Consider the following 11,558-nt stretch of genomic DNA (forward strand, 5'->3'; position numbering starts at 1 on the left):
CTTCGGGGTCTGAATTAATCTCCTGCGTGCATTCTTCCCTACTCAACTGTCCTAGGAAAGCCTCACGAATGACGTCATCCTTGCCCAAGACCAATTTTGCTGAACGATCATAAGGACGATTTCGGTCTGTAGAAATGCCCAATTTACGGAGAGTCTGGATCAGATTGTCTGCGGTGAGCACATTCGACGATTCATACTTAGATGCATGAACTAATGCCAACTCATGATCCGTGGCTCTGGAATATAACAAAGAAGTCGAACGGATTGTCTCTAAATTCAAAATGGGCCCCCATGATATCGGAGCCTTCTGCATTACCAGATAGACCTCCGTAGGCCCCCCATCGTCGGAAGCGACTAGCATGCGCGTATGCATGATGCGTCGGACAATGAAGGCAGGGGGGGATTCTCTCTCGAATCCTTCTTGGCGGAAGGATTGACTCTCGTATTTTCTATTCATACTGATTTGCCATGTACGCCCCAGATAGTTATCCTTGATGCCCTTAAGGTAATGCAAATAATGAGTCCGCATCTTGGATTGTTCCGTAAATGGTAGGGTAGTGAACCACATCCAAATTCGAGAGTTCTCTTTCAAGCTCTTCCATAGCCAGTACCTGAGAGCGACCGGTATATCGCCTTCCAGAGCGGCTAGCTGCTGAATTTTCCAAAAATACTCGATCGCCGTCTCCTTATTACCGTCCCAAACCGGCAACTGATCTTGCTTTAGTTCATTTCTGATTGTAGCTACCAAATTACCATAGGGTACGTTCCCTTGAGGTTGTGTATTTGGATAAAGCCCATTACTACTTGGACCGTTACCTCCGCCTCCCCCTCCGGGATTACCTCCTCCTCCTCCGTGATTAGTGGGGTAGGAAGATGGTCTGTCTTCTCTGTTATCATGATTATTTCTGCGAGGGTATTCGTCCCCGTCGTCATCGTCGTCATCTGATCCGTCTGGATCGCCATTGGGAGGATTTCCTTGATTCCTATTCTCATGATTTCTTGACTGTGATCGATGGCGCGAAGAGCCTCCCTCCGATCTCGATTCTACGGGGCGTTGACGTTGGTTTGTCGCAATGGAAGTCGTTCGAACTAGTCCATCCCTAGTCTGTTGGACATCCACCATATGAGGGGGTAGAGGTCGACCTTCGAAAGGGTTTGAAGCTCTAGATCGTACTTGAGTATTCACCCACGTAGCTTGAGGTGCGTCCTTCGAACTTGGAATGTTTTCGAAAGCTGGCGTGTGTGGAAGGCCCAAGCCCACTAATATATTTTGTTGTGCCGATGTCTCTGGTGGCGGTAGAGGTATTCCACCCGGTCTAACGAAGAACTGCGAACTGGATTTGAATGGAGTACCATATCCGACATTCAAACCGCGAGGAGAAGTTGGTGGACTGACAAATTCGTCGGTTATCCTCCTCTTTCCTTTCTTCACCTGCGAATTACTCTCTTGATCGTCGCGCGAGTGTTCGACGATTGTTGGCAGTCTGTTATAAGTGTTTTCTTGCAGATTGCCCGGGAGTGCTAGCACTTCATTCCACGGCACTCCATTTCTCAATTTACGGGGAGATTTTACTTGGTCTTGATGATGTGGTACGTTATCGAATAAGTACCTTAATCGAAGATCCAAATCGTCCAAGTCTTCCATGGCTTCGTAGATACCTGGATCCGTGGAAAGAGGAGAAGTGGGCATGATGACATTTTCGCCAGCCAAAGGACTGCGATACTGTGCTTCGTATTTCCATAGATTCTCTTGTGCGAATCATAGTCGCCCGGACAACCCCATCCAAGCCGCATGCACCTGTAGAGCATCTGAAGATTCTCTCAAGATAGATAAAAATGTATCCCTAGGATCTACTTTGTAGTAAGAGCTTCTTTCAGGGATTAAAGCGGACGTTCGCTCTAGGAAAACTTGTAACTCTCCTACTAACTGAGTGACGTCTCTTAGGAGAGTGGGATGTAATGCGAAGCTTCTTTGAGACCCTTCAAGTTCCACTACGTCATTAGATAGTAGACAAGACTTCGCGGAAAGGTTTATTGCTCGCTGATAAGTAGATATGTCGTCGTCACTCGACTCCTTGAACTGACGTATGAGTCGCGCCATAGGGGACCCCTCGTAGCCTCTGCCTGTCTCAGGGCGAAAAGTTTGTGACGACGTAGTTTCTATGGTAGAGCTCATGTCTATAGTATCGTTGTCAGTGAGGACTGATTCTATGATTGGTGGAGAGGTGATACTGAGCTGATGGGATATAGAAGAAGCAGGAAGTATTTCCCCTTGTGCGCTGATATCCGTTGTTGGCGAAATGGGAGCGGGTGTTTTAAATTCGAAAGCTCGGTATGAGCTCTGGGTGTAATGTGATTCCGGGGATGGAAACTGAGGTTGGAAACTGGAGGAAGAGGGAGTAGTAGTAGTCGACGCCGAATGTGGTAGAAAGCGATGATGTTTGAAAGCCGCTCGGCCCTCTAACGGTTGTCTCCTCCTAAAAGAAGCGGCTACGTCCAGTTGATCGTTGCGCGCTCCGAAATAGTTTGAAATAGGCTTCTTTACGTTCTTGGGAGGCTGAGGAGTTGCCGGAATGGAGAAAGCTTTCGCTTTCGTTGACGTGGAAGTTCTAGGTAGGGCAGTAGTTGAAGTAGATCTGTTAGATTTAGAAGGTGACAAAGATCGAGAACGATCGGAAGGAGTTGGTTGACTTAACGAAGAAGGAGGGGCGCCTCTACAAGGTTTCCGTTGCTTCGATCCTTCAGATCGTCCCCCACTCGCTTCTGTTCTAAGCTCCTCTTCCGTTGTTGTGCCTAAGCCGACCAGGCTGTCGTTGATTCCCACAGTGTCCACCTTTGTGGGAACCTGTTCGGAGGACCACGTAGATTTACGGGGTTCGAGCGACAACGACAAGGTAGAACTGGTGAGCTTCTGTGGTGAAGGTTACCACTATGGTGTGAAGACCTCTGTCGAAGATCTAATCTGAGTCTTATGAGTCAGTCTTACTACGCGAGTAGCTACTGATGCTCTGGTAAGCCACGAGCGTAGACGTACTCTTCTTCCTCGGAATGCCGCAAGAAGATGTAGTAAGATCTTACTGCGGAAGACGGAATGAAATAAAAGAATCAGCTACTGGAGAGTCACGAGCTCTCCTCTGAATGTCACTATGCTACTCACCTTCTTACAATATCCCTGTTACGCGTGTGATCGAGTCGTGAGGACGATACTCGAGAACTACAAGCAGTAGCAAGAATGATGGATAAAAAGATGAGATACTACATGCGTGACTGGAAGAATTGTAAGCAAGTGTGACTACCGTGACTAAGTGACCACGAGGGCAGAGCTCTGCTAGTTAGCGTAGAATCGGAAATAATAGTATGAAGGGATGAAGAAGTGTTCTGTAATCACATCCGTTACAATGTTCGGCAACATTCTGCACAATATGCCGTGCCGGCAAAGCAATCGAGACATTGCCAATTTGCCTCCTTCTTGCAAGAGATACAAACCCGCTTTGACACTTTCCTATCCAAAAATTCGTGGAGGTATAGATTACGCTTAGTCTCTTTCCAAACCCTCATGTAATCATTGGATGACTGATAGTGTATTAGCGTTCAGTATATGAATATATTGGAAGAGGAATTTCACATTTCTGTAAGGTTGATGATCCTCGAGAGGAGGAGCATATTCAACGTATGGCAAATCTTGGTGTTCCCTTTCAATGTCTCTTTCCAGATGGCTGCAGTTACGTTTTTTCATGGGGGAAAATGGCAGAGAGGGAATAGTGGAGGAGGGAAAAGACCTCCTTCCATTTTTTATAACAAGCCTGTTGAAGTGAGGACTAGCGATGTTGCTGTGTGCTTTTCTTCCCATGTTTGTCTACTGTTGAAATGGCCAAAGGATATAATGATGTGTAGTGGGAACGAGGAAAATGTGGGCGTAGCGGGAAAGAGGAAAATGTGGCCATCGAATAGCAAACGCAAACATTCATAACAGATTTGCATTTCCAGCTACGTAAAATAAAAAGTTGGCAGTAAGACTGGGATGAGCACACACCCAAGCCATAAAAGCCGGCCAGCAGGACTAGATAATAGTCAATTAGAAACACAATCTCATATTTCATACACTTCGCATACTCTTTAACAGCGGCTTCTTGTGAACTTTTAATTTTTATCACCTTCAATATGACTGCAAAATATCAAGATCTGTATGTCGCTGACAGCCTCATCATACATTGGTATAAAGGTAGCTTCAATATATACCACCATAACTGTGTTACCAGTTTAGTTACTTAGATGGACCGACAATAATTACAGACAGACATAATTACAGAGGAAGCTAATTAAGGTTTTGTCTTGTGATGTGATCATAACTGTTCCGCTATTTAAGCTATTTAAGGTTATTAAGGTCTGTTCTTTTCCGTTTCGTGTTTGATCTTCCGTGCCGATCAGTTATGTATATTTTTGATAGATGATATATAAAGTAATTCCCTTTCCCGAATCAGGGGTGATTGTTTGTTCATTGTATTTGGCATGAGTTGTTCTCCCTCTGCTCCCGACTACCATTTTCCATCTACCTCTTTGCTCCCAAATACCATTAATTATATCATTATTAGTACTCATTCTCAATCCCCTGAACCATCTGCCCCACTTTCCAGTCAAACCAAGCACCATGGGTCCGGGAGGCATTGGACCGATGAAGAAAGTGCTCTATTGGAAAAACATCAGGAGGAGTACAGAGACGCCAACGACGCTGCTCGTGCTGAGATATTTTCTCAAGTTTTGCAAGACATGCTCGACATACTCCCCAATGGAAAATCGTTCAAGAAGGAAGAAAGATCAGCTGTTAAAAAAGTAAGTACTTTTTCCAGGGGCCCTCTAATTGATTCCTGACGGACTTGTAGGATATTAAAGAGTGGTTTGCCCGGTACAGTCGTAAGAGAAGTCAGAAAATGCCGAGGATGGGAAAGTCGTGGCACACCCGGCGTGTGTTCCAGCATGAGAACAAGGACGCCATCGATACCGAAGCGAAAAGGCTTTGTGCCGAAGCCATTGAAGAGGGACAAAAGAGGCCTAAAGGGGGAGATCCCACTCATTTTGATTTTCGGGAGCGGGTCGTGACTCAAATGATGGGAAAACTGAAGAAAAGGGAGAAAGACGTACTGCAGAGGACGGCCGAGGAGTACAACAAGAAGGGAGTTGACCCGGAACTCAAGTCCAAGTAAGTTAATTTTCATTATTCTAATGTTGGCTTATCTGGACCTTTGGTAGACTGGCTGTAAAGAACTGCACGGCTCGGATGCATGCATTTTCCAAGGAACTTTATGACACAATGGGTGTCCGGGTCTTTATCTTAGGATGTTATCTGAAGCCCGATGGTAATTTGGATGTCTCGACGTACAACTTCAATCAAGAACTCGGGAATGGGAAAGACTTTATTGATAACCATAGCCGGACTTTCCATGAGGAAGGAATATCGGTATCTTCTTGGAGAGCACACAATGAAGAATACTATGGGTTGGAGGATCTTGCTTCGGCCGAAGGAGGACACCGATCCCGGGGTGCTATGACTTTGGAGAAGAACCTATACCTGGAACCTATTCTACCCGATCCATCGAAACCACCACTTAAAACTTCCCATGATATTCGAATTTGGCGGCTGAATGTTCTTCGTACATTTGTCAACCAGCACTATAGTAAGCCGGTCCCCAGAGATTTCTTGCCCTGTATCACTAAACATTTGTCTACTTAGATCTTGCAGCTGGGCAGAGTAAGGGATCGGCTCCTTGGACGGCTATTGGATCAAAGTTACTTGACTTCATTGATCTAGAATATATACCCCCGGCTTGGAGATCAGTAAATGGAGAAGGTAACAACTTTTACAAGTTTCTTGATCCCTCCAAATTCCCGATGGAGATGGTCACTGAAGCTCTCCAGTTTTGGTATGAACGTCAAGAACAACACAAAGTCGCCTTTCGATTTAAATCCTTTCTTGAGGGGAAAATGCTGCTGGAAGCACCTCCACGCAGGAAAATCAAAGTTCACGTTCCTAAACCTCATGTTCATAGTGTTGGGAAGGGCAAGAAGCCCAGCAGAAGCAAGGGTCAAAGGAGAGGCCGGGCAGCAACCGAGTCACCATCAGATGAGGAAGCCAGGCCAAAGAGAAAGGAAGGGGTGGAAGATCGGCAGTTCGATGACAACAGTTGGAAGGATTTGGATGTGGACAAGCCAGCCAAGAAATGAACCGAACAGTTTTCTAAGGATGACTGGACTCCTGATCGGGATGGCTCCGATGACGATGGAGAAGACTTGGACATGGAGAAACCAACCAAGAAACCAACCAAACAGCATGACGAACATCGTGAGGATGGCTCCGATGATAGTGACTCAGACTCCGATAATGGTCAAGAGAGGCCAAAGCAGGATACTCTGACCGAGCCCACAGTGAAACCTAGCAGGGTCAACCTGACCTTGGAAGAGGATAGAGACTCGGGATCAGATTTGGGCTCAGACGATGCTATGATCACTGTAGATACCAGCCCCGAGCTTCAGCCTCGGTACAACGACACCCGGGCTCTCTCCCATGAAGTACCATCGGACACTGAGGTCTTGGCTGATGATACATTTTGGGAAGCTGACCTGGGCTGTGGGGTGGAGTCGGCCAATCGAGTGAAGAAGAGAAAATTCACTGATGAGGAGGATACACCCTGCAAGTTTCCTCGGTTAGAGAAGGGTTACAAACTTGGCCCGAGGAGTGCCCGACCAGGCAAAGTCAAATGCCAAGCTGCCTCGGCTGTTATCCAAGCCACTGTCAAACCAGCTCAAGCAACCAATCTGAGGTCGGACACAACCAAAGCTTCGAATAGCTTTGATTTCACTAAGTCAAGTGGTGTCAACGCAAAACAACCAGTCCCTTCAAAACAAAAGGAGTCAGAGGCCGGTCCCAGTCAGCAACCATCTATTGATGTCCCCACCAAGCCAAAACCAAAACCTCGTCCTATCATGAAAGGCAAGGTTTCTACAGGGGAACTCGGTATAGTAACCCGAGAACGGTCGAAAAAGATTGCTGAAGAAAGTGTTCGTTCCACCTGGTCCAAGAAAGTTTCATTCGTCAGTTAAACCTATCATGTTTAATGATGTTAGTCATTCATGCCTGGGTGCGAAATACATAGCATGTTCAATGATGTTAGTCTGTGTCCGGTTTCAGCAGTGTCACTTTTCGTAGTTCATCATGTTTTCCTATCATGAAAGGCAAGGGTTGAAAAGGTGTTCGTTTGACTAATTGAGCCGGGAGGCTTGTCTTACGACCAATTAAATGTGAGCACTATCCGGCAGCGGGTATCTTCAACCGTGCCCGGGTGCAAACTACATAGCGAACCAACCTCGGTCTTGTGATCTAATCTTCTACTTAAACCCTGGTCCATCCCTTTTGTCCCTCCCCTTCCCCTTGTCTGGGATCTCGTCTGGGATGAATGGCCGTAGTCCTTCTAAAGTAGCGTCCATTGCTGCAACCAGATCACGGTCTGAATCGATTTGTTCACGCAACCGGTCTTTCTCCCTCCTCAAGGTGGCCAAAACATACCGATAATGGCTCGTTGTCGCTATGCTGTCAGGCAGGGATCTGAGCGCCTCCTGGTGAATTTCGCTATGACGAACCAGGTCCATACGATCCATCTCAGTAAACTCATCTCCCCTCGTCAACAATTTATCAAAGGTGGCCTGCAAATTCCTAATTGAAGGGTCGGATGAAGCCTTGGGGTCCATAGCTCTTTCCCACACTTTGCCAATTGCCTGAACGACCTCGGCTACCACGCCCGTGCGATCACCAATGCTGTCATCAGACACAACCTTGATATTGTACTTGCGACATAAACCCCTTGCACGTGGGGAGTTTGGATCCAAGTCCAACAATTCGGTCGAAGGTGGTGGGCGTGGTGTTGTCCTCTCTTGAGTGTAGATGAAGACAGGAGCCGGGCCGAAAACGAAGGCATCGCCTGGCCGAGTTGGCAGAATGGCAGCTCCTCCTTGGCCCTGGAGTCGTAATTTGGCCTCTTGTGATTTCGTCAGATACTTCCGTGATCCCAGAGTACTATTGGACCTTGAGGCGCCAGGGGAAGACATGCCTGGTTTGTCAGAGGCAGGAGCTGGAGCAGACGTGCCAGGTGTTTGAAAATCAATGGAAGGCTGAACAGCTGAGGCCGGGGTAAATGAACGATGGACTTGAAAATCGAAAGGGGATCCTTTATTAGCCGAGGCTGGTGCAGGGTTGTTAGGCTTTTGGAAATCGAAAATGGATGGCTGACGAGCCGAGGACGGGGGAACAGGCGGCACATTCGTTGAAGTGTCCACTTGCTGAAAATCAAAAATTGATGCCTGACGAGCCGAGGCTGGTGCAGGGATGTCAGGCTTTTGGAAATCGAAAATGGATGGCTGACAAGCCGAGGATGGGGGAACAGGTGGTATATTCGTTGAAGTGCCCACTTGCTGAAAATCAAAAATCGATGCCTGACGAGCCGAGGCTGGTGGAGATCTGCCAGGCTTCTGGAAATCGAAAATCGATGGCTGATGAGCCGAGGACAGGGAAACAGGCGGCACATTCGTTGAAGTGCCCACGTGCTGAAAATCGAACATTGATGCTTGATGAGCCGAGGTCGGGGCAAAAGCTGAAGTACCGACTTTCTTAAACTCGAAAATGGATTGGTGAGCCGAGGCTGGGGTGAATGGGTTGGAACTTAGAGCAGGGGTAGGTTCTTTGAAATCAAAAATGGATCTGTGAGGAGCCGAGGATGGGACGTCCACTTCCATCACTAGTTCGGATTCTTGGCTCTGTCCTATCAGCCACCCAGAATTTAGGTTTGGCTAGTTTTCTGTCACCGACTGGAACTCACCACTTGGTTGAAGAGGGGGTAGAGCCTCGGCCGTTCCTAAGATATGGTTAGAACTGCTCAGCCGACAAGAGTACATAAAACTTACCATCCTTCATTTCTTGGTCTTTCATCACAGCTTCTGTTTATCTACATTAAGTAGACAATCCTTGGTGTGGAGTAGGGACAATACCTGGATTTGTTAAAGACATATCAGTCAGAGAGTAGATAGCTTTTCCTGGGATTGCACTGTGTGGTTGGTGATGAAGACGCATTGTTTTTCAACGGTGGGAAAGCAAGCCACTGCAGATCGGCCATGGAACATTCTGCGGATCTCGGTTGAACATCGTACGGATCTCGGTTGAAGTAACGCCACCACGTGACCGCGTTTACAACTTCGTAATTTCACATTCACCATTGTCCCATTCCAACGCGCACATTCACCACTCTCGATCGTCCCATTCCCACTTACCATCTCCACTGCTGAACTTGCTCAAGCCGCTCAACAGGCCCATACCCTCACTCCCGGGTTCTTGGAGGATGTTAGGGTGGCCACCTCCACGCTTTTGAACTTTTACAACCGTCACAGGGAAGGTCTTCTGGCCCACCAACGGACGGTGGAAGAGGATGCATACAGGAAAGCTGTGAGTGACTAACAATGATTTGTTGACTGAAATTGGATCTCTTTCTCCTACAGGAATGATTTGTATGTTTGCTCATCGACAAGAATATGTGGTATAACGCGGCCCAGTGGCTCAACCACCCTTGGATTTTGGCATACACGGAAATGGCCCGAGCGGGACCATCGGTTGATTGGACCAAAATGTTCTCGATCCCACAACCCACCACCCCTACCTTCTTTATGGAAGGTTATGCTGGTCCCTCTCCCCCTTTACCTCCATCTTCGACCGATTCATTGCTCCCAGTCACAGTCCCAACTCCCCCATTGCCGGTACCGACAGCTTCATCATTGCTCCCGGCCCCAACAAAACCAACGCGTCAGGCAAAATCAACCAATCCTGTGCCAGCGGCTGAAACGAAGTCCAAGAGTAAGACAAAGTCTGGGCGAAGGAAACCCGAGGCCGGGTCCAGCACCCAGCCACAATCAGAGGTGACTCCTAACGACACCGCTGCCCCAGTCCAAAGCAAAAAAAGAAAAGGGGACTCGATCGAAGCCAGGCCAAAGAAGACCAGAGTCGTGAGCGCGGAGTTCATCAACAGCAGCAGTGATGAGGAAACATTGAAGCCGAAGTCGGAGTCACTTCGACCAGTTGGTGGGGAAGCAAAGGCGGTTAAACCCAAGTCCCAGCCCCATTTCTCCCGCATGACACCCAGTGCCGGCTTCAGTCTCATCCGAAGGCCCAAGTTAGACCCCGACGCCGGTCCTCCCAAGACCGCCATGGCCGCTTTAAGGCAAGCCAAAACTGCCGAACGTCTTGCAAATCAGAATGCCGCGATTGCGAAAGGCAATTATCAGCTTGCGGATATCCCCTGTGAGGCCTGCAGCAAACGCCAAGATCGAGACATTGTTCCATGCGCTATCCATTCCCCCCCACAACAAGGATCCTGCTTCACCTGCAGTACGGGTAAGACGACCTGCACATATGCAGTAAGAGGTCTTTATCATGCCCCACTGATTCCTGCCGGATTCTGGTCATTCCTGTGGAATCCGGCGGAATCCAGAGGAATCAAATTTGGCAGAGACACCAGCCAAAATGACATTCCGGGGGACAAATATTCCTCGGGAATGATGTCATTCCTGATTAGTAGCCGGAATGGTCCCCGGAATGGACAAAAAGGAATGACACCGGAATGTAATGACTGGAATTTACATTACTAATCAATAATATTAATAAACATTAATATGCCGATGCCCAAATTGAGCTTCGGCATTTGCCGACATTTGATTTGGCATCATCCACACTCACCCTCTTCCTCACCCACCACCATCATCATCAACGACACCCATCCCCACGTCACCACGCCACCACTCCAACGGACGACGACAACACACCAACAGACGACACGTCACGTCAGCGGACGACGACGACGATGACAATGGACGGCAACACGTCAGCGACGACGATGACGGCCACGCGTCGACGGACGACAACGGCAACACATCAACAGACAACACAACACGTCAGCCGACAACGACAACGACCGACAACAACGATGGCCACGCATCAACGGACAACGACACATCGACAGACGACGATGACGGACGACGACGGCGACACGTCAACGGACGACACGACACGTCAGCGGATGATGACGACGACACGTCAACAGACGACGACGACGGACGACGACGACGACACGTCAATGGACGACGAGGACAGCCACACGTCAACCGACGACGTCGACGAGCCCCTTCCCTTTTCCCTCCCCCCTCGCTTTTCCCTCCCCCCTCCCTTTTCCCTCCCCCCTCCCTTTTCCCTCCCCCTTCCTATTCCCTCTCCCTTCCTTTTCTCACCCCCTTCCTTTGTCATCCCCCTTCCCTGTCCCTCCCCTCCCTCTTCCCCCTTCTTTATTCATCCCCCTTCCCTGTCCCTCCCCTCCCTCTTCCCCCTTCTTTATTCATCCCCCTTCCCTGTCCCTCCCCTCCCTCTTCCCCCTTCTTTATTCATCCCCCTTCCCTGTCCCTCCCCTCCCTCTTCCCCCTTCTTTATTCATCCCCCTTCCCTGTCCCTCCCCTCCCTCTTCCCCCTTCTTTAT

The 11,558-nt window shown here is 48.5% G+C and overlaps 3 protein-coding genes across 3 annotated transcripts; 2 read left to right on the forward strand and 1 right to left on the reverse strand.

Annotated features, from left to right (window-relative positions):
• Positions 1-4,161: 4,161 nt before the first annotated feature.
• Positions 4,162-7,095, forward strand: LACBIDRAFT_330006 (uncharacterized protein; the record flags this gene model as incomplete). Its single annotated transcript, XM_001884120.1, has 7 exons — positions 4,162-4,184; positions 4,367-4,384; positions 4,593-4,830; positions 4,881-5,197; positions 5,248-5,672; positions 5,738-6,195; positions 6,229-7,095. The coding sequence occupies 7 exons, from the start codon at positions 4,162-4,164 to the stop codon at positions 7,093-7,095; spliced, it is 2,346 nt and encodes a 781-aa protein (XP_001884155.1).
• A 285-nt stretch (positions 7,096-7,380) lies between these two features.
• On the reverse strand, positions 7,381-8,974 carry LACBIDRAFT_303629 (uncharacterized protein; the record flags this gene model as incomplete). The annotated part of the gene is made up of 3 exons (XM_001884208.1): positions 7,381-8,807; positions 8,865-8,900; positions 8,950-8,974. The coding sequence occupies 3 exons, from the start codon at positions 8,972-8,974 to the stop codon at positions 7,381-7,383; spliced, it is 1,488 nt and encodes a 495-aa protein (XP_001884243.1).
• A 129-nt stretch (positions 8,975-9,103) lies between these two features.
• LACBIDRAFT_330008 (uncharacterized protein) lies at positions 9,104-10,680 on the forward strand (the record flags this gene model as incomplete). Its single annotated transcript, XM_001884121.1, has 3 exons — positions 9,104-9,188; positions 9,339-9,484; positions 9,568-10,680. 3 exons carry the CDS (start codon positions 9,104-9,106, stop codon positions 10,678-10,680), a joined length of 1,344 nt encoding a protein of 447 aa, XP_001884156.1.
• Between the last annotated feature and the right edge of the window lie 878 nt (positions 10,681-11,558).

Source organism: Laccaria bicolor, genomic scaffold (genome assembly GCF_000143565.1).
Source record: "Laccaria bicolor S238N-H82 LACBIscaffold_24 genomic scaffold, whole genome shotgun sequence".
Taxonomy (NCBI): Eukaryota; Fungi; Basidiomycota; class Agaricomycetes; order Agaricales; family Hydnangiaceae; genus Laccaria; species Laccaria bicolor.